Here is a 24,353-nt window from a genome sequence, read left to right on the forward strand (position 1 = left end):
GGGACCCTGCACCTGTGTGGCAGATCTGGAGGAAGCTTCTGGCTCCTGGCTTCAGATTACCCCAGGCTTGTCTACTGTGGCCATATGGGGAGTGAAACAGATGGAAGATCTTTCTCTCTTTTTCTCCTTCTCTCTGTAAATTTGCTTTTCAATAAAAATAAATAAATCACTTTTTAAAATTATGAGCATGGAAGGAACAATGGCTCATCCTCTGCCTGCAAGTGCTGGCATTCCATATGTGTGCTGGTTCACATCCTTGGGACCCTACACCCATGTGGGAGACCTAGAAGAGGCTCCTGGCTTCTGGCTTTTGATCAGCCTAGCTCCAACTCCTAACGCCATTTGGGAAGTGAACCAGCAAATATAAGATCTGTCTCTCTCCTCTCTGTAAATCTACCTTTCCAAGAAAAAATGATGAAGGCCCATTCTGCGGATGTGGAAACTGAGGCTGGGATGGCAGACAGTGGACTTCGTCTGGTTCCAGCGCCTCCACCTGTCCACCGATGTGTCCAAAAGATGGCCTCTTCCGGCTGGCTCCCGCACCTATGAAGCAACACGGTCATCTCCAGGTGTCCACCCTCACTGCAGACTGGAGGCAGTGGCCCACTGTCCTCCTAAGCCACCCTCGGGTGCCCTACCCTCCCCGCTTCCCCCTAATTTCCGAGCCAGCTCTGGCTGACACTGCCAGCTGGTCCAGGCCTGGCCACTGGGCCTGCGCCAAAAGCTGGACTGGATACTGCGGACAACGAGGGCTGCAGGGGCGGAGCTGACGGCCTGGGGTGGCGGAGGAGCCAGGGGGCAGGGACCGCCAGGGAGAGACTGAACAAGGGCGAGTGAGTGATGGGGCTGGGCTGTCAACCCCGAGGACGGAGCTAACCCTAGTAGCAGGTCCTGTCCAGGGCGCTTGGGGCCAACAACTTTGTAGGGGGCGGAGCTGAGGGTCCAGGGGGCGGAGCCAGGACACTTGGGGTGGGGTCTACGGCTAGTAAACAAGGGCTCCGAGGACCAGGCTTGGGGAGGGGGTGGGGATGAGTTCTATGACAGGGCTAGTGGATACCTGGGCGGATTTGAGGCTTTCCCGTTTGGTCCTGGTTTGCGAAAGGGCTTTAGGAAATCTACCCAAAAATGAAGGAGAAGGTTTTGGGGATAGGGTGTGCCTTTTCTTCACTCCATCCTCCTCCCGGAGCTGGGGGGGTGGGATATGTCTCAGGTTGAAAAACCTGCCCCCTTCCCATCCCTCTGCATCCCTATTGGCCGAGGTGCCTGCGCGACAGGTTTTGATTGGCTCGGAGCAGGAGAGAAGGGGGCGGCTGGAAAAAAAAAATCCACTCTGGTTGTGGGCGGAGCCAGACCGTACCTAGGGGGCATCGGGACGCAGCCAATCCTGGCCCGAGGATTGTGTTGGGGGGACTGTCTGAGGGTGTTCCGAACCCCCTTCCATCCCCTTTTCTGGGCATCCTAGGGGATGACCCCGGTGCCAGGCCCGGCGCCGGCCGCCTGATGCTGGGCGGGCCGAGCTGGGGGATGCTGGAACCAAGGGCGTTGCTATGGCAACGGGAGGCAGGGCCTGGGGGGGGGACCGGGCCCGGGCTGGGGCCGGGGGGGCCGGCGGTGGCTGTGGCGGGGCGATGGCGGAGCGCGGCCCGGCCTTCTGCGGCCTCTACGACACCTCGCTGCTGCAGTACTGCAACGGTGAGACCCCCTCCCCAGCGCTAGCCCTGGCCCCGCCCAGGGTCGGACCCACCTCCTCCTTCTCCTCCCAAGTCCCCATCCCCCTGCCTTCCTGAAGACCCTCTCAACAGGACCCTGACTCCAGAGGAAGTCAGGGTTGGGGGCTGACTTTGCCAGCCCCCAAAGTCTGGGTCTTAGATTTCCCGCAACTCCTGAGGTGGCTGGAGAGGAGAGGGTTGAAGGGGGAAAGGCCTGGAGCTCTCCTCCTATCTCCTGCCTTATGCCCCCCCCCCCCATCTTCCTAGCAGAGGGATGGAGGTGAGAACTGGTATTGAGAATAGGATGGGGGACCAGGTAGGAGGCCCAGGGGACATTGCACTCCCCCAATCAAGAATCCTCACACCTCTCCCTCTTTCCAGAAAACTGGGTATTGTACCGGAAGGAGCAAGGGGGGTGTCAGGCCTCCAGGGGAGGAGAATGAGAGGACAAGTGGAGGTTGCCAGCCCAAGGGCTGGGGACCCCGGAGCAGCAGGGATTAGAGAGGGTGCAGTGAGCAGGCCAGGGCCTCTCTGGCTGGGGTCCTGTGCCCCCAGGGCTGCTCAGGATGGGCCACCGTCCAGGTGCAAGGCTCAGGCCCTCTAGCACCAGAGACCACTGCAGCTGCAGAGGGCTGTGGGAGTTTATCCTGTCTTCCTCGGCCCCTCTGGGAGGCAGGTTGCCAGGGTCCCTAAGCCCGGGGAAGCATGAGCTAACTCCTTCCCTCCGGGCCTCAGTCCCCTTCCAACTCTCCCCTTAAAATGGGTCTAACACCGCTGCTGGCAGGTTCAGGTACCACAGCAATGCTGTGATGATTCTGGATTGATCCAGTTCCTACCCTGAGTGGGGGAGGAGCCAAGTGTTTTACTCAAGCAGGGTCTGGCACAACTGAAGTTGCCAGAACATATGGCTTTCTCTCTCTCTCTTTTTTATAATATAATCATGGTAGAGAGGGGGTGGGTATCAGGAGGTCGCCTTCCACTTCACTGGCTGTGTGACCTCTGTCCTGTGTGCCAAGGCCTCGCACCTTAGTTTTTCTTTTTTGCAAAAAAACCAGTCACAGGGGTTTGCGCCCTCCGACGTCCGGAGCGGCTCCCTCCAATTTCTGCACACGCTCTTGACTGCAGGAGGTCCCAGGGGTTGGGGGCAGGGCGGGCAAGGCGGCCCGGGCGATTGGGCCGCAGGGGAGGAAGTGGGGAGGATCCGGGACCGCAGTGCGGAGCCGGGCGCACAGGCGGAGATGGCAGGTGCGACCTCCATGCCCTGTCCGGTTTCTGGTGCTACCGGGTCAGGCGCCTGCTCGGGAGTGACCAGCCATGAGTCTGGGTATGAGCGGTGCGGGAGAGAGAACGGAGGTGATGGGATTATCCGGATCCCTCTCTCCCCTGTCTCCCACTTGGGCAAGATGAGACAGGAAGGGGAGAGCCAAAGGGAAGTTTATGGTGTGACTGCGCCTATGAACGGAAGAGAATCTGAGGTGGTGGTGTTGTGAAATAAAGAGCGGGGACAGAGTGGAGGAAGTCTGGCTCAAGAAGCGAGTTTGGGGGTCACCGCATCCTTCTTCTTCCTGGGTCCGCTCCGGCTCTGTCTGCAATCCCCAGGTCTGCCAGCAGGGACCGCAGGAGCTCTGTCCTTGCCGCGGGGCTCTAGGGTCGAACCCCCGTCTGGGGAGAAATAGACGGAAAAGGCGGAGGAAGTAAAAGGGGTTTTTTTTTGTTTTTGTTTTTGAGGCCTGGAAAAGTTTTAGCAAAGGCAAAGGAACTTGAGTAGCCGCGATGGGACAGATCGCTACTGGTCAGAGGATGTCCGGGGTCCATGCTAGGCATCCTGGCATCCTCAGAGGTCTGTAGGGTCGCTTAGGTCATGGCATTTTTTAAGGGGCCCGAGTGGAGAGGCTTAGTCTGTAAGGTAAGAAAAAGGACAGGGGACTTCCCCGGGGTGACTCGGCCAGGGCGCAAGGGGCAGGCCTGGGGCGCCGGGGATTTCCTTCCTTGGCAGCTCTACTGAGCATCCCAATCCCCCAAAGGTGGTAGGTGCGGATGAAGAGGGTGGGAGGGGTGCGTGGCTAGTCGTGCCTGGACCCAGACTGGCGAGAGGACCTGCCGGGGTCTCGCGGATGGTCCCCAGCCCCCTCCTCCAACTTCCCAGATGACAATCTATCCGGCACGAGCGGCATGGAGGTGGACGACCGCGTGTCGGCGCTGGAGCAGCGGCTGCAGCTGCAGGAGGACGAGCTGGCGGTCCTGAAGGCGGCGCTGGCGGATGCGCTGCGGCGCCTGCGGGCGTGCGAGGAGCAGGGCGCCGTGCTGCGCACGCGGAGCACCCCGAAAGGCCGCGCGCCCCCGCGCCTGGGCACCACCGCCTCAGGTACCCCGACCTCACCAGGGGCCAGGCGGCGGGGCGCGCGCAGTGACGGGGGCAGGACCCCGGGGCCGCATCCGGGGCGCACGCACTTGCTTGCTGCCTCTTGAACCGCCCCCCCATCCATCCCGCCACAGTGTGTCAGCTCTTGAAGGGCATTCCCACCAGGACACCCCTCAATGGATCGGGCCCCCCGCGGCGCATGGGCGGCTACGCCACGTCCCCTTCCTCCCCCAAGAAGGAGGCCACCTCTGGACGCAGGTGAGGCACGGAAGCCACTGGCTCCCCATCGACCTCTCCTGAGGCCTCGGCGTGCAGGAGCTGGCCCGCGGAGGGCGCGGGAGCGGGATGCGGAGGGTCCTGCCTGCCCTCGCCCCCTCCTCCCCAGCTAGCTCTGAGCTCTCTTTCTCCCCATTCTGCAGTGGCCGCCGCTACCTGTCACCCGAGCGCCTGGCCTCAGTGCGCCGCGAGGACCCTCGTAGCCGCACCACGTCCTCCAGCAGCAATTGTAGCGCCAAGAAAGAGGGGTGAGTGAAAGAGTGGGGTCATGGCCCAGAGGGGTTGGGGATTCGGTCCCCATAGTGGCAGGAGAACAGGCTTGGTCCCAGGCAAGGCAAGGCAAGACAAGGCTAGTTCAACTTGGGGGTGGATCCTGAGACTATACCGAGGGGCGTGGCCACGGCCTTAGGGAGCCGGACTGGTCTGGGCCTACTGGGTGAGCCCTAGAAGTCTGGGTGGGGGGAGCCGGGCCTGTGGGCGTGGCCTGGAAGCTAAAGGGGTGTCCCCTTGAGGAGTGGGGTGCAATGGTGCAGTGAGTGGTATTTGAGGCAGGATTGCAACCTAGGGAGGGGTTCCTGGGGGGGGCTGGCACCAATGAGGGAGTGTCTTGATTGAGTGAGATATTGGGGGTGGGGGGCTGCAGAAAAAAATGGGATCCCCTCCCGGTGTTGAAGGCGTGCTCAAACCTCAGAGAAGGAACTCAGCTGGAGGCCTCGAAGGGCTGGGGCTGCGTCACGAGAAGTGGACATGAGCAGAAGTGGGGTCACGGGAGGGAGGAAGAGCGCACGGGGCTTGGGGGGCTGCCTGAGCCCCCCAGAGGGCGGGGTCATCAGGGAACAGGAGATGTGGTCAGCTCTCCAAGCCGAATGGCCAGGGTTATGTTGCTGTGGGTTAGGTAATGTGGCCAGGACTTGGCGGTCCCGCCTGAGGCTGGACCCGGATCAGGGTTGAGTTGCGCTCAAGTAAGAGCTAATGCAGGCATGCATGGCGGCATTGGGTGCCGGGCCTTGCTCCAGGCCCTTACGCAGAGACGTATCACCCCCATTTAAGGGAAAACAGCGAAGCCGAGGTTGGGCAGCGTGGCCACGCTGCAGGGAAGTTGCAGGGCTGGGGTTTGAACCCGGGCAGGGGCGTTCCCGAGTCCATGTTCTCAACCAACTCCTCCCACCCCCACAAACGAGGAGCCTGGTCTCAGGACTCCCGCAGCCTGGGACGCGGGGACCCGGCGGGGCCGCAGGCTGGCAGGGGTCGGCCACGCAGGGCGGGGCAGGGCGCGGCCAGGGCCGGACGCCTCCCAGGGCCGGAAGCGGCGGGGCCGGTCCCGGCTCCACCCCCGGCCGCCAAGCTCCGCCGGCCGCCGCCATGAGTAGCTTTGGACCTGGGTGAGACCCTTACGCAAAGCCCCCAGCCTTCCCCCCGCGCTGCCGGGGTCTGCACTGCAAGCCTGGCCACCCTCCGCCTCGCCCCATCCGGGGCTGGAGGGCCCCAGGTTTGAGAGCTCAGACCCTTGGATCCAGCGGAGGGAACGCAGGGACACGCCCCTTCCCTTCAACTTTTCCCGCTTTGCCTGCTGCTTGAAGTTTGGGGCGCTGTGGGGGTGAGGTGTGTGCAGGGTGGTTGGGGAGCGCCGTGCAGGAAGGAGGGGGTCTCGGTCCGGTCTCCTCCTTGCAGGATCGCGTCCCCGCCGCCGCCACCTGGTGCTGTGTGATCTTGGGCGATCACTGCCTCTCTGGGCCTGTGTCTTAGGCTCTGCCAGATCAACCGAGCAAAGCACACGGCCTGCAGAGAAGCAGCGCTGCGCTGCTTCGTCGGCCCGCGTCGGTTCGGGGGAGACCTGCGCGGGGCGTGGCGCGGGACCGGGCATGGCGGGGTGGGGGGCGTGGCGCCTCCCTGCTCCGACCCACCCGCTCAAGCACCGCTTCTGTTTTGTTGTGTGTTCCGTGGCGTCCTTTCTCTGGCAGCAAAACCAAAGAAGTTATCTTCAGCATGGGTGAGTGGGGGGAGGCGGCGAGGTGCGCCCGGAGGGAGGGAGGTTGGAGAGTCGGGGTGGCTGGAGCTCAAGGAGACTCTTGCTAATGAGGCTTTGGCTACCGGTTAACTCCCCGCCCCCCCCAAAAAAATGGGAGATGGAAATAGGGCTGTGAGGGAGAGCTGCCGGCCACACCTGACACTCCTGTCCTTCCTGGCAGAGGATGGCTCTGTGAAGATGTTCCTCAGGGGCCGCCGGGTAACCATGCTGATCCCTGACCAACTGGCGCCCACCTACAGCCTGGACACGCGCTCTGAGCTGCCTCCCAACCGGTTCAAACTGGACTGGGTGTATCCTTGACTGTAGCCCTGGCCCCCGCCTCCCACTCCCATCTCCTCAGCTTGGAGACACAAAGCCCTTGTTCTGTGCAACCTTGGCCTTGGCCAAAGGAGGGAGGGACTGACACTGGAAGCTGGACTTGGCTAGGCCCCTGCAACTGAGGGGGCGGCGGGTGCCAGGGCAGAACAGAGTGTGGCTGAGTCTTTGGCCTGGGAATGGGGTTCTGGGAGTTCTGCCCCCACAGCAGGGACAGCGGGGAGCAGGCAGGAGCCCAGATGGGAAAGTCAGATGTTGGGGAGTTCTTGGAGGAGTGGACACCCAGGCTTTCATCTGAACCATGAGGAATCAGTCTAGAAAGAAACAAAGGGAGAATGTTCCAGAAAGATGCCACCACAGGTCATAGGCTCTGCAGCTGCAGGGAGCTAGCTTACTGTGTTAAAATATACATAGGAAAGGCAGATTTGCAGAGAAAAAGAAAGATATTCCATCTGCTGTTTCTCTCCCCATCTGGCTGCAAGGGCTGGAACTGAGCTGATCCAAAGTCAGGAGCCAAGAGCTTCTTCTGGGGCTGGCATGCGGGTGCAGGCTCCCAAGCCCTTGGGCCATCCTCTTCTGCTTTCCTAGGTGGGTTAGCAGGGGGCTGGCTGGAAAGTGGAGCAGCTGGGAAATGAACCAATCCCCATATGGGATGCTGGTATTCTAGGCGGAGCTGAGACCACTAGGCTTTGATGTATTCCAGGACAGAAGTTGGGAACGGATAGGGGCCCTGGTTATGTTTATTAATCTTTTTAATTGGAAGGCAGAGAGAGAGAGAGATTTCGTGTGCTGATTCATTCTCCCACTTGCCCACAGCCACTGGGCCTGAAGTCTGGGACTCATTCCAGACCTCCGGTGTGGGTGGCAGGGAGCCAGGCCCTGGGGCCTTGAGGATTTAGCCAGTTGAGCCATCACGCCGGGCCATTCTGATAGTAATGGATCTTTACTGAGCACTTGCTGTGCGGGACACAGCATCCCCAGCTCCTCCGCCCCGACGTGAGCACACCGAGCTACGGGGCCCTCCCCTTTTAGAAAGAGCCAAGGTCCATTTGGCTTTTAGTTTTGCTACAGATAATCTGTTTAGATTCCTATCTGCTGGGTCATTCCACAGATGCTTGCAATGGCCAGGGCAGGGCAGGGCAGGGCTGGGCTGAAGCTGGGAGCTAGACAAGACCATGCTGGTCTCCCACCTGAGGCGCAGAGCCCTGGCTGTGGCCAGCAGTCAGGACTGGCCATCCAGCCCAGGTGCCCCAGAGCAGGAGGTGGGCCTCTTTAGGAAGATCTGAATCCACCACACACCCTCTCCCCCCACTGTGTTTCTGCAGGACCAAACTTAATTTCATCAGAAAGGCAGATTTACAGAGAGAAGGAGAGAAAGAGAGATCTGCCATCTGCTGGTTCACTCCCCAAATGACTGCAACGGCTGGAGCTGAGCTGATCTGAAGCCAGGAACCAGGAGATTCCTCTGGGTCTCCCATGCGGGTACAGGGTCTCAAGGCTTTGGGCCGTCCTCGACTGCTTTCCCAGGCCACAAGCAGGGATCTGGATGGGAAGTGGAGCAACTGGGATATGAACCGGCGTCCATATGCAATGCTGACACTGTAAGGTAGAAGATTAGCCAATTGGGCCGTTACATCAGCCCCAGGACCGTAACTCTTACCCTTGACTTCCCCGTAGGGAAACTGATGCCGTGTAAAGGTACCCAGCCCTTTTCCGAGGGGAAAACTCGGTGGATGGGAGCCAAAAGTCTTAGCAGCAGGCCCCTGCAGGGCTGGAGGCTATACCCCCGGGAGCCCAGCCCCTGCTGCCTCCCTCCGGACCATGGGCGTTGGTTTCCTCTCTGGAAGAACTAGGGAAGCTGTGAATGACTTGGCCCAGAGCATCCTGGAGACAGCTGGAAATATCCATGAGAACCTGTCCCCGGCGGGGCTTGGTGCACCTCCAGAGAGAACAGGCCAAGATCATAGAGTCAGCCTGGGCCTGTGCTGGCTGAGCCCGCTGCCCACGCGGCTGCCAACCCCGCTGCCCACGCAGCTGCCAACCCCGCCTCCCTAGTTCCCCGGGGCGGAGCACTTTCCCTGGGGGAGGAGAAGCCTTCTGAAGCTAGCAGAAGGTTGGGGAGGGCTGGCACAGTGATGAAACACACCTGCTGGGGGTATACCAACCGATGGGCCCTACTTGTTGACAGGGACAACCCAGAGTGTACACACACAAGGCCAGGATGGGGAAGGTGGAGGAGGGGCAGGCAGAAGTGAGCCTGGCAAGTCATGGAGGGCTTCCTGGAGGAGCTAATGTGGCCATGAATGAACAATAGCCCACCCGTGCAAGTCTCCTTGGGGGAATACAGGCCATTAACCCTATTAACCCAGTGATGGCCAAGTGGAGGAGGTGACAGCTGACAAACACCTGGGAGGAGCAGAGCATACCAGGCATGAAACTTAGTGGCAAAAAGTTTTGAGATTCTAGAACAGCGGAAGGAGGCCTCTCGGAGCTGCTGGCCATTGATCAGGAAGCTGGCGTGGTGAAGGGGAGAGGACTCCGCTGCGGGGGACCACCTTGCAAAAGCTGAGGGTCAGGAGGAAGCTACAGTGACTGGGACCGGGGTGGGAGGTGGGCAGGCAGTCAGACCCCGGGCTTTTGCTGGGGGGGAAGGAATCTGGGCACCCACTGGGTGGCAGGGGGTCTTACCTGGGTCCCAGGGAGCACCTGTGGAGGTGATTAGGAACAGAGTTGATCTCCTGTGGCTGCTACTGTAACTAGTACCTTGAACTTGGTGGCTTCTGACAGCATGCATGTTTTGGGGGGACTGGAAGTCCAAAGTGAGGTGCAGACAGGCAGGGCCACATGCCTTGCAGAGGCTGGGTGAGTTTGTTCCTCACCTCTTGCCAAGCTCCCAGTTTCTGTTGGTAGCAGCTGTTGGGTCCCTGGCTCACAGCTGTCTCACCCAGGGCTCTGGTCACCTTCATGTCTTCGTGTGGTCTTACCCTCCCCTCCCCCATAGCCACATCTTCCTGGAGCCCACCCAGACAATCTAAGCTGACGTCATTCTATTTTCTCTTTTGCAAAAATAATTGGTTGATTTGATGTGACAGAGTGGCAGAAGCAGAAGAGAGACTCTCTATCCACCGGTTCACTCACCAAATGTCCTCAACAACTAGGGCTGGAACAGCCCAAAGCTAGGAGCATCTTCCGTTCTCCCACATGGGTGCAGGGTCCCAAGGCTTTGGGTCATCCTTGACTGCTTTCCCAGGCCACAAGCAGGGAGCTGGATGGGAAGTAGAGCGGCTGGAACCCAAAGTGGTGTTCATATAGGATGTTAGCATCGGGCGGTGGTTTAATTTGCTGCACGCAACACCAACCCCGAGGACTTCATCTTGAGGCTGTAATTACACTTGTAAAGACCCATTTCCCATCAAGGTCACTGTCACAGGTTCCAGCAGCTAAGGTACAGGCATAGTTTGGGGGCATGGGACCATGGCAGGGGTCACCCAGCAAGTGGTTAAGGGTGGACACAGACCCCCCTTTCCACTGGAGATCCTGGCTGGCATGTGGTGGGCGGGTCGCTGTGCAGTACCCGGCAAACAGGCTCCTTAACTGGCCCCCTGGGCTTCCCTAGCTACGGCTATCGCGGCCGAGACTGCCGGGCCAACCTGTACCTGCTACCCACGGGGGAGATAGTGTACTTCGTGGCCTCTGTGGCTGTGCTTTACAGCGTGGAAGAGCAGAGGCAGCGGCATTACCTGGGACACAACGATGACATCAAATGGTGAGGGTCCAGGGCAGCTGTCTGGCCACCCACTGCTGCCCTTACTTGGGCTGGTGGAGGGGTGGGGGAGGGCCAGGACCCCCAGGCTGCACACATGGGGCTGCCAAATGAGCAGGGCCATTTCTTGTGCTTGCCACAAACCAACCAGCTCCCGCAGATGGTCCCCGCAGTGAGCTGGAGCTGGTGGTATCTCCTTTAAAATTCCCATGCTACCCCAGTGCTTGATCAAAAGCCCCTTCCCCCAGATGCTGCAGGAGGGGTCCTGCCTCCCTCTCAACCTTGTCTCCTGCCCTCTCTCTCTCTGTCCCCCGCAGCCTGGCAGTTCACCCGGATATGGTCACTATTGCCACGGGCCAGGTGGCAGGTACCACCAAGGAGGGCAAGGTAAGGCAGGGAGGGGGTGCAGCTGGGGGGTCAAACAGGAGAGGGCAGAACCCTGCTGTGGGGGACATGCAGCTGGACTCCCAGATGACCAATCTCTTTCCCGCAGCCTCTGCCACCCCACGTGCGTGTGTGGGACTCGGTTTCTCTTTCCACCTTGCACGTGCTGGGCCTGGGCGTGTTTGACAGGGCCGTGGCCTGTGTGGCCTTCTCCAAGTCTGTAAGTCTTTTGCCCCCTCCGTGGCTGCACCCTCTCCTCTCTCCACATCCCGTGTCAGGGGATTCCTGCCCCCATTCCCACGGGTAGCTTTTCGGGTGGGTCCATGGAACCTACATGGGAGACCTGGATGAAGTTCCTGGCTCCTGGTTTAATCTGGGCTTGGTCCAGTTCCTGGCTCCTGCTTTAGGCCTGGCTGGGTCCTAGCTGCCGGCAAGCAGGCAGGGCCCTGCTACTTTGGGATGGAGGCCAGGCTCGCTGCAGGATGGCCATGCTTTTAGCAACGCTACAGCCTTGCCCGTGGGCGTGGCCTCGCTGGCTGACTTAGCGGGCCCTGGCCAGCGAGACCTCATGTCCTGCTTGGGCCCAGGTCCTGGTGGTGATGAGGTGTTGAGGTACCAGCCCCCACCTGTCATTTTTGCTCCTTGAGCTTTTAAAGCTCAGCTGCTCCCTGGGGGAAGAGGGGTGCCTGAGTGGGCGGGGCTAAGACTTTAGGAATTGGTGCCAGGATGCCACCTGTGTGATGGACTGGGGTGGCGTGGGGACCATTTTATCCTAAGGCCTTATTTTACATCTTACATATTTTGTGAACTAGAGAAGGACAAAGCAGCTGTCTCTCCCTAGAGATGGTCTGAGAAGCCCCACAGGTTCTCTGAGGCTGAAGGAGATGTTATGTGGCACCGAAGCTATCTCCGTGCCCAGGCTAGGGAACCAAAACGCCAAATCAGATTTAATTCGCGGCTGGAGCTGTAAAAACATGACCACGTGCTATCTTTCTTAACAGCTGATTTATTGATTTGAAAGGCAGAGTGGCAGAGGGAAGGAGCGATTCTACCATCTGCTGGTTCACTCCCCATGTGACTGCGGTGGTTGGGGTGGACCACAGGCCAAAGCCAGGAGCCAGAAAGTCCACACAGTTCCCCTATACGGGGAGGCAGAGGCCCCAGCACTTGGGCCACCCTCTGCTGCCTCCCCAGGAGCATTGTCAGGGAGCTGGATCAGAAGCCGAGCAGCTAGGACCCCAATCAGGGTTCCTATGGGGTGCTGGTGCTGTAGATGATAACTTAACGTGCTGTGCCACGATGCTCCCCCCAGGCGAGGTGGAACAGCACGGCGCAAGTTGTGCCCTGCTCGGGTGACATGCTCTCAGCCAGAGGGATGGCTGGACAAGTGTCCTAGGGCAAGGAGCCCCGTGGGCTTGAGGGGAGGGGATCTGACACCCCCTCATGCTCTCCTCCTCTCTCCCCCCACCGTGCAGAACGGGGGCAACCTGCTGTGTGTAGTGGACGACTCCAATGACCACGTGCTGTCGGTGTGGGAGTGGGCCAAGGAGAACAAGGTGGTGGACACCAAGGTGGGGTGACCGTTCTTCCCCCTCACCGCTGCTCCGCCCCAGGGAAGATCCTAGCCCTATCCCTGTGCTTGCAAGTTGACAGTGAGCCAGATTGTGTGTCTAAGCCCTGACGAGCTGTGTGCCTTCCGGCAGGCGGCCTTCTCTGACTTCCGGCTGCCTCAGCTCTCTAATGGGTAACACAGTAATGTCAGCACCCAGCTGTGCATCCTGAAGCAAATGGCTTACCCTCTCTGAGCTCATGCCTCTCCCCTTCCCACCTGTAGGGGCCTTCACTTACGGGCTGCTGTGAGGGGTTAAGTGGGTTCAGGGGTGTTAGGTGCACAGCCAGGAGTGTGGTGGGAGGGAATTGTTGCAGGGGGGGTGGGCACACAGCATGACTGACACCTGCTTGGTCCTCCCGCCTGTGCGTGCAGGGTGGGTGTGCAGTGCCCAGCCTGCACCCCTAGGGGCCGGGAGGGCGGCATTTAGGATCTCCCCTGCCGCCCACAGTGCTCCAACGAGGCGGTGCTGCTGGCGACCTTTCACCCCACTGACCCATCGCTGCTCATCACCTGCGGGAAGTCCCACATCTACTTCTGGAGCTTGGAAGGCAGCAGCCTGACTAAGAGGCAGGGCCTCTTCGAGGTGAGTGTTGGGGCTGGGGGTACATGGACGGACAGGCGCAGGACCCCACAACTCCATACCCCCACCTCCTTAGGCGCGGGAGGGGAGCGGCGCGCGCATACCAAGCCTGGGAGCCGCTAGGAGGCTGAGGTGCTGCCTGCAGGGCCTCTGGCTCTTTGTCCGCACCGCGAACCGCCATTTTCCCTCCTCTTGTGGTTGGTTGAGCACAGCGGCTCCCTGTAGGTAGTCAGTGCTCAGACGGCAGGTCCCGCTGCGCTTGCGCGGTGGTTGCTGGGTGATGCTGAGACAGAACTGGGCGGGACAGGTTGAGTGGGAAGCAGAGGGTGTGGGGAGGAGAGGCAGGAGTAGGGGAGAAGGAAAAGACCCTGGAGCTGAAAGTGAGGGGAGACTGAAGCTGAGAGAGGGGTCGGGGAGGGCAGGGCAAGGGAGGCCACGCGGTCAGAAAGGCTCAGGGGCCTGCGCGCTCCAGGATGGAACAGGTGGGTGGGAGAAGCGGCTGGCTGCATCCCTGGGGTCCCCAGCCCACAGTGCTGCATGGTAGGGGACCTTCTGACTGTACCCCCTTTCCTCTCCCACCTTAGAAACACGAGAAACCCAAGTATGTGCTGTGTGTGACCTTCTTGGAGGGTGGCGATGTGGTCACCGGAGACTCCGGGGGCAACCTGTACGTCTGGGGGAAAGGTCAGTGGCACCGCACCCATCTGGCCCGCAGCCCAGTACCCTGGGGTGATTCAGTCCTGACCTGTCCAGCCCCGTACCTCAGGCGAGGCTCCCCTTGAATATACCCTCTCCTCCATAAAGTCTGCATGGAAGCCCCCAGCCTCATCCCGGGCAGGTCCTGGGTGAGCGAGCAAGTCTGTGGATGAATGGGCAGGTGTATGAGGGCGTGGGTGGACCCAGGAGAGGGGTGAACAAATGAGTGGTGGTCCTTGTCATGGAGTGGGAGAATGAATGCATGAACGAACACACCGTCCTCCTGGCTGGCGGGCAGGCGGGGTGAATAACCACCGTGGTGTGGTTGTCAGCAGCAGTGGTGTTGAGAAACGATGGGTTCTTGTCTCAGACAGTGGATCCACAGGGTGACACATGAACAGCTATTTCAGCCAATGAGTTAACAAAGAATAGGTTGTTTCTGGAAGTGCAGGGATGAATGAATGAATGAATGAATGATTGTCCTTGCCAAGGGATGGGTGACTAGAGGAAAAAAGCAATTATCCCGCCCAGCAGAGGAGGTTGTGCCGACCCACTCATCCACAAGGGTGTCAGTATGGACTGTCCCCCACCCCTGCTTTGGGCAAGCCGTCCTGGCCGGTGGAAATGCAGCCAAACAAATGAATTTTTGGAGTTACCTTTGTTTTCACATACATCAGACTGCTTAATCAAGGCAGCACACTTTCCCCGGGGGACTGTGTGCTCCACACGGGGGTGGGGTCCGCCTTCCTGTCGCCAGCCCATCCTGAGGCTTCGCGGTGGCTTTGGATCCTTGGTGCGTCTGTGTAGAAACAGCCTGGCTCGCTTGGAAGAAGGGATGGCATTTAAGGAAGCCTGCTCCCTGTTCCTCACGCCTACCCGCCGCCCATTGTATCTGGGGCGTGTGTGCATCTGACCGAGCTGTCCCTCCCCTTGCTGGGGGACGGAGGCCAGTTCCCCACCAGACCCTGTGAGGTCAGGGTCCCCTAACTCTTTCACTTCCCCACAGAACCCATTCTCACTCCCATACTGTGGGTTTAGTCTCAAAAGGTGCAGTACCCCTTGACACCTGTCCACCCTTCTCCTGTCCCAGCCAGCAAATCCTGTCTCAGCCTCGTGCCTCCTCCAGGAAGCCCTCCTAGACCCTCAGTCCTCTGTGGGAATCCCACCAGCTTCTGGGTTTTTTCCCATCCCAGCTGCAACAGACTTGGGTGTCTCCCAAGAGTGGGTGGATCCGTGTCCACCAATGAGCCGCAAGCCCTGGAAGGGTGTGGCCATCAGTGGGCCCCCAGTTTCATTCCGCATGAGATTGGGCCAGTTGAGTGAAGCAGTTGATTGGATGATGGATGAAGGGACACATAGACTGACAATGAATGGGCCAATGGGTGGAAAGATAGATGGAAATGGTGGCTGTGGATTGTTGCATGAGTGTTTGGAGAAAAGAAAGGGTTTCTGGGTTGACACACAGATCAGCAGTCAGGGGAGTGGATGGATGTTGCACGCCTGGCTGGCCAGTTACAGTGCAGGTGCTGCTGGGTGGATGGTGGGTATGTGATGGTGGGTGCGGGGCAGGTGGGAGGATGGGAGAGCCGGTGGGCAGTCAGCGCTGGGAGTTGTAGGTGCTGGCCAGAGGTCAGTAGTGGGACTTGCACCTTCCCACGCTGACCGCTGCCCCTGACCACCCTGCAGGTGGGAACCGCATCACGCAGGCAGTGCTGGGCGCCCACGACGGCGGTGTGTTTGGGCTCTGCGCCCTGCGGGACGGGACGCTGGTGTCCGGAGGGGGCCGTGACCGGCGAGTGGTGCTCTGGGGCTCAGACTACAGCAAACTGCAGGAGGTGGAGGTGAGCAGGGGGCGTGCCGCCCCACTCCCTGGCACCGCCATCTGTCCTAGGCTCATTTGCTCATCCAGTTCATCCATTGTTGATCCTCCCCAGGTCCCCGAGGACTTTGGCCCTGTGCGCACTGTGGCCGAGGGCCAGGGAGACTTGCTGTATGTGGGCACAACCCGCAACTCCATCCTGCAGGGCTCTGTGCACACGGGCTTCTCACTGCTGGTCCAGGTGAGCACTCTGTCCCGTGACCCTCCCCTCCCCTCCCCTTTTATTACCTCCCTTGTCTCCCCTCTCCTCTCCCAGCTATTTCTCTTCCCTGCACCTCCCTCCCAGGCCCCTCCCCTCTCCGTCCCACCTAGGACACCTCGTGACCTTATAACCTTCCCCATGTCCTGCCTGCTCCACTTGGCTGTCTCCTGCCCTCCTGACTAGGGGTGGGCTCAGCCCTGGCCAGTCCTGTTGGCCCCAGCAGGTGCCACAGGGTCACACTTCCAAAGACCCGGGAAGGCCTCCAGTGAAAATACCGGCCTGTCGGAGGCGGTGCAGTGTGGTGGTTAGGAATGTGGGGAGGGACAGGAATTCCGCAAGCTGCGCGCCTGCTGCACCTGCTGCAAGCTGCCTGCGTGATACGCCCTGGGGTTATGTGAGGCTTCAGTGTGTGGAGTCAAGAATGGTGGCACTCCCCCAACCCCAGCACAGAGAGAGGACCCCAAGCCTGCCTTTCTCCCAGGGCCCTGGCTGCACCCTGCCCTGCTGCACTTGGCTGTGCAGTTCCACATGAAGGAAAAGCAAGGGCTGAGGGCATGTCTGGCCTCAGAGGAACCCAAGAGATGCCAAACTCCGATGCCAAACTCCGATGCCAGTGTTATCAGCATGCATTAGAGTAATGCGCCCATTAGAATCACATTCTTACTTATTGTTTTTATATGATTTAAAAAAAAAATATTTCCAAGGTACAGCCACAGAGAGAGGGAGAAACACAGAAAGCTATTTATCTGTTACTTTAGCCACCAAATAGCCACAGTCACTGGAGCTGGCCAGGATCCTGGAACTCACTCCGAGTCCCACGTTGTGGGGCAGGGGCCCAAGCACCTGGGCCATCTTCTACTGCTTTTCCCCAGGCACATTAGCAGAGAGCTGGAGAGGGAGTGCAGCAGCCAGGACTCGAACTGATGCTCTGAGCCAGCAGTGGCTTAATCCACCATGCCACAGTGCCAGCCCCCATGCGATGACTGCTGGTGGCTGATCTGTCGCCAATGTCACCAACAAGGTGGTACTGTTGTCCCATGTGATGCAGGCCTGCATCTGGGCCCTTCCATTCTGTGAGCCCCTTGGTTTAGCACTTTGTACCCAGGCTGTGTGAGCAGGGCAATGGGGCGCCAACAGTGACCTGTCCCATTATCTTGGTCTCATGCTGGCTGTGCCCAGCCAGGCTGCCAGGAAGGCGTCCCTAGATGCTGCAGGCTGGCCAAGGTCAAGTTCCAAGCCGTAGTCCCCCGTGCAAAGAGGAAAGAAAAAGGCTAGGATGTGCACTCGTGAGCACCCCCTGGTGTTGACCTGGGGACAGCGCCCCCTCAGAGCCGCGGCAAGGGAAGCCAGCGCCTTGCGTGGGGACCCCATCCTGTCCCCCTCCCCTTTGCCAGGGCCACGTGGAAGAGCTGTGGGGCCTGGCCACTCACCCGAACCAGGCGCAGTTTGTGACGTGTGGACAAGACAAGCTGGTGCACCTGTGGAGCTCAGAGTCCCACCAGCCCCTCTGGAGCAGGAGCATCGAGGTATGATGGGGTGCCCCCAGGCACCCCCTCTTTCTCCAGGCATTTGGGTATGGAAACCATGGCAGCAGTGACTAGAGGACAGGGGATTCAGGGCTCACAGGACTGCCTTGGGAGGGCAGCAGGAGCTGGCATAAGGCTCAGAGTGTATCGGCAGGCCACATCCCACCTAGCACCCCTTGACATGGCTGGGCAAGCAGCTGGGGAGCTGGGAGGCTCCGAGTTCACAGACAGTGCTGGCTGTGCTTTCCAGAGCTCCACTGGCCCTGGTGATGCCGCTGGCCACACACTAACAGAGACGGAAGAAATGGGGTCCTGGCTCCTAGCTGTTGCATTTCAAAGGCACGGTTGTCTCCTGTGGCTGGGACAGGCCCAGCCAGTCTGTGCCACTACCAGAGGGTCTGAGGAAGGTCAGGCCGAGTGCTGGATCCACAGCGCCACCGCTGGCTGCAGGCACATGGCTGCACGGCCCTGCTGGTCAGCACAGGCCCTGAAGGAGCAGCTGAGCGTGCGACCCCCAGCAGAAGTGGAGCTGCAAAGCATTCTGGGGAGGATTTTTTTGTTTGTTTAAGTTCCTTTTCTGATACAGAAAGGAAGTGGATGGATACCAGAACCCCACCAACTTTGAAAGCTGGCTTTCTTTTCTTTTTTTTTCTGGAATCTTCCAGGGGTACCACCTCCTTCTGGAACACTGCAGTGCCTCTGACCTGCTGTGATTCAGGACCCAGGCCTCCTGGGAGTTTGTTAAGGGTTTGGATGCCCATGCTGCCTGCACGGGGCACCTGCTGTGTGTCCGGCCCATGTGCTGTATACATGCCACAGGCCTCAAGCTGCCTGGGCCTGAGCTCACGGGTCCATGGGAAGCAGGGCACCAGGGTCCCGCCCACAGAACGCTGATGCGAACCTCTGAGTTGGGGACTGAAAGTTGATTTTTTTAAAAATAATTTTACTTCTTTTTATTATTATAATTTTGTGATACAGTTCCAAAGATTGTGGGATTTCCCTTATCCCCTCCCCAATTCCCTCCCCTCACTGAGTTCCCCTATATCATTACTATAGTATAGTTCTTTATACACAGTCATATGTCCATTGCGGGCATGGACAATGGCAGAGAATCCAGCATCCTATTGTCAAGATACAGTAAACAGTTTCATTGGGAGTCCATCTTTATCTGGAAGCGGAGTTGCATACTGCATTGTATCCTCACATCTGGATAGATAGGTTTTTTAATTAATGAATATATTAGAAAAGCAAAGTTACAGAGAGATGAGGAGAAAGAGATCTTCCATCTGCTGGTTCACCCCCACGGGTTAAGAACTCACCCATGTGGGCACAGGGGCCTTCCCAGGCACATTTACAGGGAGCTGAGTTGGAAATGGAGCTGCCGGGACAAAAAATGGTGCTCATATGGGATGCTGGCATGACAGGCAGAAGTTTAGCCCACTATGGCGTGTCATGGTGCTGGCTCTCCCCCATTGCTCAATACCACCACCTCAGGGGCCCAGCTGCTGTTACACAGCCTTCTGGGGGCCAAACAGACCATTCTAAGCCACAGCACAGGGCTGCCATTAATGGGAGCCTACAGTGTATTCCCAACTGCCCTCCGTTTCTAGGGACCTGGGGAAATGGTTGGGGGGTGGGCTGTTTCCCAGATGAGCCCCTTCCCCCAAGCTTGCAAAGGGAAAACCATTTGATGTCGGTCGCACCTTGTGAACGCAGGAGGGACCCCATCCGTGGTGCCTGCCTTTCTGCAAACCAGCCAGGGTCTCCAGAAACACAAACTGGTGGTGCCCAGCGCTGACGACATGAGGGAGACTGGCACCTGCACACGAGTGCCAATGCGTTTTAGGGAAAACAGACTTAACACTGTAGTCAGAAGTCTTTAAAAAAAAAAGAAAGATACCTTTGGTCCCAGCAGTCCCCCAGCTAGGAAGTGACCTAAGAAGTCGCCTTGGAAATGGGTGGAATGCTTTGGGTGCAGGCTGCCCCATTAGAGAGGATGATTGATCTTGGGGCATCCAGGAGGGCAGCAGGGGGCGATGAGACCCTCGGGCCTAGCCCAGAGCTGACACCAAGGCAGGGGAGTGACCACGGAGGAATGAGGTCCAGCTCGCCACCCTGCCTGTTCTCTGCCTTCGTAGGACCCCGCTTGTTCTGCTGGCTTCCACCCCAGTGGCTCTGTCCTGGCCGTGGGAACAGTGACTGGCAGGTAAAGCTGGGGTGAAGGTGCAGACTTTAACCAGCCTCCATCCTTCCAACACTCCCCTCCCACATCTTCTGGGGTCCTTCTAGCTTCCTCCCTACCTACCCCTCCTCCAGCTGTGGCTCCACCCCACCCTCGGACCAGCTCAACTCTCCTCCCCCCTCCCCCATGGCTTCCCAAAGATGGCTGCTGCTGGACACGGAGACCCACGACCTGGTGGCTATCCACACAGATGGCAATGAGCAGATCTCCGTGGTCAGCTTCTCTCCAGGTGAGTCACTGGGACCCCCAGCGAGGCAGGGCCTGGGATGACTGTAGGGTCTGGGAGAGGAGGGGGTTGAGTCTGGGAAAGGAGGGGGTTGAAGTCTGGGTGCCTCCTTATAGCCCCCTCCCCCTCCCCCAGACGGGGCGTACCTGGCGGTGGGCTCCCACGACAACCTGGTGTACGTGTACACGGTGGACCAGGGCGGCCGCAAGGTCAGCCGCCTGGGCAAGTGCTCGGTGAGTGGGCAGTGGCCCCCAGCCCGCGCCGCCACCCTGCCAAGGGGCTACAGAATTAACCAATTTTCTAACAACTTCACTAAGCACAGCTTCCTCACTGCAGCAGCTCCGCCCAGATCCCCCCGGACTAGGACTCAAAGCCCCGCCCCCTCGTCTTTCAAGCCCCGCCCCTGCGTGTAGCCCCTCCCCCTCTGTGTAACTCCGCCCCTCGCGTTCAAAGCACAGCCTCTGTGTGGCCCCACCCCTTGCAGGCAAACCCCACCCCCTGTGTCGTTTGCTACATGCATCTCGTCAGCCCCGCCCATTGGTCTGGCCCCGCCCCCGCCCCGCCCAGGCCTGTGTCCCCCTTCCTGGAGTTGCCTTGTGTTCTCACCCGCCCTTCTGCAGCCGGCCACGCCCATTCCACAGTCAGCCACGCCCCTTGCGGCGCTGACTCCGCCTCTTGCCTCCCCCTTCCTCTCCCCCAGGGTCATTCCAGCTTCATCACCCACCTGGACTGGGCCCAGGACAGCAGCTGCTTCGTGACCAACTCTGGGGACTACGAGATTCTGTACTGTGAGTGACCCAAATCCCGCTGGCCTCAGCCCTGCTTGGGCGTGCAAGGACCGGGACTTGCACATATTCCCAGGTCTACCCCAACTGTACCGGTATTCAGGGCTGTTCTCATGGTCACCCTGGAGTACCCTACTTTTCATCCAGATCCCTCTCCTCTCTTAGTGGCTGGGGGCACAGCATGTTGGGGGTCCAGGGTCCAGCCTGCAGGACTGGTCCAAGGAGGGGCTGAGGGCCGCTGGGACATCACTACACCACATTCCCCCACTTTTTTTCCGGCCCAGGGGACCCCAGCACCTGTAAGCAGATCATCAGTACCGAATCTGTGCGGAATGTAGAGTGGGCCTCGGCTACTTGTGTGCTGGGGTTTGGGGTGTTCGGTGAGTTCTGGGAGGAAGGTGGGAGTTCCAAGATGTTTGTCCAGCTACTGGTTTGCATGGCCTCTGGTTGGTTGCCTTGGACGGGGTGGGGAACTCACTCCCTTTGTGCATAGGGGGCAGTCTTAGCGTGCTGGCCACTGGTCAGTGGTGTCCCTTGGAGCTGCAATGACGTGAGACCAAGTGGGTGTGACTGGGAGAGATCTGAGCTGCCGGGTTCCCCGGGTACATTCGAGGCATGAAGCCGGGTTTGGGCAGCTGGGGGTGCGTGGGGTGGATATGCACAGCAGTGACTGGAAGGACACAGCCCCAGCCTGGCTCCTAACCCAGTAGCTGGAGACAGGGGAGCCTGAAGCCCCAAGGTAACTTAAAACCTGGGGCGTCTAAAGCCTTGGTGGAGTAGGGGCCAGGTCCTCCTGGGGGTGCCCAGCCCCAGATGACATCTCACTGTATCCCCCATCCCCGTCTGGCCCGCAGGGATCTGGTCCGAGGGGGCGGACGGCACAGATATCAACGCGGTGGCACGCTCCCACGACGGGAAGCTTCTGGCTTCGGCCGATGACTTTGGCAAGGTGCACCTGTTCAGCTACCCATGCTGCCAGCCTCGAGTGAGTGTCTCTGGGGACAGGGTGGGGGCTGTGGTCGGAGAGGCCCCCTCTCTGCTTCATCCCACAAGTGTTTGGCCGTGGTCAGGAGCTGGGAGCTCCATCTGGGTCTCACCCGTGGGAGACCAATACCCAGTGACATGAGCTGTCAGGGCTGCCTCCCAGGATCGGTGTTAGCAGGAAGCAGCAGTCAGGAGCCGGAGGTAGGACTCGAACCCAGACCCCACAGCGGAGCTTCAGCCTGCTAACAGCTAGATAACTCCTCCCCACGTGACTGCCTTAAAAACGAAAGTGATATTGTATATTTGAAAGGGAAAAAGACAGAAATCTGCCATCCACTGGTTTATTCCCCAGATTCCCACAATAGTAGGACCGAAGCAAGTCAAAGTCGGGAATCCCAGACTTGATCTTGGACTCTTGGAAGTGCCAGGGCCTGGAGTCCTTGAGTCACGTGCTGCCTGCCAGCATGGCACTAGCCGGACACTGGCCAGGAAACTGAACTGGGATTCAAGCCTGTATCCTCCTCCCTGGGACGTGGCGCTCCAAGTGACAGTTTAACCCAAGACCTGGCCTGTTGCTTTTTATTTTTATCTTAATTTTTAAAAAAGATTGATTTATTTGAAAGGCAGCGTGTAAGGGAGAGAGAGAGATCTTCCATCTGCTGATTTACCACCCCGGTGCCCACAGCAGTCAGGGCTGGGAGCCGACCACTCTGGGTCTCCCACATGGGTGCTAGAAGCCTGAGGGTTTGGACCATCCTTCTTTCTGCTGCTTTCCCAGACACACCAGCAGGGAAGTAGACAGGAAGCAGAGCAGCCGGGACTCAAACCGGCGCCTGTATGGGAGATACCAGCTTCACTGGTGATGGCTTTACCCACTGCGCTCCAACACTGGCCCTTACTTGGAATTTTTCACCTGTGGCTGTGCCACATCTCCCTCTGTGGCTTCTGTCTCTCCAAATGAAACATTCACATCTGAAAAATGGGACATTTATCCTAGTGGTGAAGATACTGATGCCGACACGTGCATCCATCCTGAGAGAGGGTTCCCCGCTGGGAGTGGCTGGGGAGTGAGTCAGCAGGTGCAGGCTGCTGTGCCTCGCTCACCCTCTTTCAGCCTCACAGATACCCAGTGTTTCCAAAGGAGAATCCCCGCCCGTTCCCACGCTCCTGAACACACCTGTAGTGTTAGTGTTTGCTCCTGCATTCGGCCAACGCCCACCCAGCTCTCCCCAGGTCCTCCAAGCTGGTTGGCTTGAATCCGAATCCAAGCACGGTATTTCACATCTCTGGGCAGAGGGCAGCTGCCCTCACGTGCACTCTCTCTCTCTTTTGTTTTAATGCCATAAAGGAACTAGCTCAGTTGCTTTTTCTGTATTTATCCAAGAGGCCAAGAAACTGGCGGATGTTTCGTCTGCTGGTTTATTGATCAGACGCCCGCCAACAGCGAGGGCTGCTGGGCCGGGTGGGAGCTGCAGGTTCAGTCCAGGCCTGCTACTGGGGGGTCTGGGCCGGAGCCCAGTGACTTGGGTCACCACCTGCTGCCTCCTGGGACCCACATTAGCTGGGATGTGGGGGCAGGGCGTTTTAACCCACGTGCTCCCATAGTGAGACTCCTGTGCCTCAGCCATGAGGCGTGCACCCCACCCTACTGGTTCTTTTTTGTTTTTTTAGCTGCAATGACTAGGGGCTGGGTGAGCTGAAATCAGAAGCCAGGAGCATCAACAGAGTCTCCCACGGTGACACAGGGGTCCAAACCCTTGCGCTGTCCTCTGCTGTCTTCCCAGGAGCATTTGCGGGCAGCTGGAGGGGAAGTGAAGCAGCTGGGATTTGAACCAGCGCTCATGTGGGATGGCAACACCGTCAATAGAGGCTTAACCTGACATCCCCTGCCCTTCCCCCACTGTTTTATTAAGCAAAGGACAAGAAAATCATGGGAGGTCTTCACCCCCTCTGATCACGTTGTTGTTTTTTTTTTTTTTCCTTTCCCCAGGCCCTCAGCCACAAATATGGTGGACACAGCAGCCACGTGACGAACGTGGCCTTCCTGTGGGATGACAGCGTGGCCCTGACCACGGGGGGCAAGGACACCAGTGTGCTGCAGTGGCGGGTGGTCTAGAGTGGCAGGGGGTGGTCCCAGGGACACGGGGCCGGGGCAGGTGGTGGGACTGGAGTTTTATTTTCGGGAGATGTCTATTGCCGAGTAGAGTAATATATACCCAGAGTGTGTCTATAGCCGCGGGGGCCTGGGGCGGGAGGGCAGCCTGACACGGTCTCTGCTTATCGGGGTGGGGTGAGGGGTCACTTGCTTTAGATGAGCCATTGCTGTTGGGTTTGGGGTGCTTTTTTTTTTTTAAGTTTATTCTTTTATATCATCCAGAAATAAAACACACGTGAGCTGAAGTCAGTGTCAGTGTTTTTAATAAATATTTATTTTTATTGGAAAGGCAGATGTATAGAGAGGAGAGACAAAGATCTATCCACTGGTTTACTCCCAAATCGGCCACCATGGCCAGAGCTGAGCCGATCTGAAGCCAGAAGCCAAGAGCTTCCTCTGGGTCTCCCATGTAGGTGCAGGGTCCCAAGACTTTGGGCCATGCTTGACTGCTTTCCCAGGCCACGAGCAGGCAGCTGGATGGGAAGTGGAGCAGCCAGGACTTGAACCAGCACTCATGTGGGATGCAGTCACTGCAGGCAGGTAGCTTAACCCACTATATAACACAGGTCTTCTAATAATCTTAGAAGAAAGAAAGAAAAGGGCCTGGCATGATAGCCTAGTGGCCAGG

The 24,353-nt window shown here is 58.8% G+C and overlaps 1 protein-coding gene across 3 annotated transcripts; it reads left to right on the forward strand.

The window, feature by feature from the left end:
• Positions 1-1,547: 1,547 nt before the first annotated feature.
• LOC121153827 (echinoderm microtubule-associated protein-like 2) lies at positions 1,548-23,910 on the forward strand. 3 transcript variants are annotated; one of them, XM_040976573.1, is made up of 22 exons: positions 1,548-1,692; positions 3,856-4,074; positions 4,206-4,329; positions 4,491-4,595; positions 6,309-6,337; positions 6,537-6,666; positions 10,308-10,457; positions 10,772-10,841; positions 10,948-11,058; positions 12,314-12,409; positions 12,899-13,033; positions 13,615-13,714; positions 15,413-15,567; positions 15,661-15,786; positions 17,202-17,333; positions 19,472-19,539; positions 19,716-19,804; positions 19,937-20,034; positions 20,502-20,589; positions 20,871-20,966; positions 21,441-21,571; positions 23,561-23,910. In XM_040976573.1, exons 1-22 carry the CDS (start codon positions 1,548-1,550, stop codon positions 23,684-23,686), a joined length of 2,523 nt encoding a protein of 840 aa, XP_040832507.1. In that variant the 3' UTR covers positions 23,687-23,910. The 3 variants fall into 3 exon arrangements, with proteins under 3 accessions (XP_040832507.1, XP_040832508.1, XP_040832509.1); XM_040976574.1 differs by lacking the exon at positions 1,548-1,692 and adding an exon at positions 3,024-3,033; XM_040976575.1 differs by lacking the exons at positions 1,548-1,692; positions 3,856-4,074; positions 4,206-4,329; positions 4,491-4,595 and adding an exon at positions 5,691-5,729.
• Positions 23,911-24,353: the final 443 nt, after the last annotated feature.

Source organism: Ochotona curzoniae, unplaced genomic scaffold (genome assembly GCF_017591425.1).
Source record: "Ochotona curzoniae isolate NIBS_2020 unplaced genomic scaffold, NIBS_Ocur_1.0 contig_2699, whole genome shotgun sequence".
Classification (NCBI taxonomy): Eukaryota; Metazoa; Chordata; class Mammalia; order Lagomorpha; family Ochotonidae; genus Ochotona; species Ochotona curzoniae.

Excerpts from the sequence above, each read along its gene's own strand:
- LOC121153827 (XM_040976573.1), top strand. The coding sequence starts at position 1,548 with ATGGCAACGGGAGGCAGGGCCTGGGGGGGGGACCGGGCCCGGGCTGGG. Across the intron at positions 12,410-12,898 it reads ACAAGGTGGTGGACACCAAG|TGCTCCAACGAGGCGGTGCT; the intron begins GTGGGGTGACCG and ends TGCCGCCCACAG. Across the intron at positions 13,715-15,412 it reads CCTGTACGTCTGGGGGAAAG|GTGGGAACCGCATCACGCAG; the intron begins GTCAGTGGCACC and ends ACCACCCTGCAG.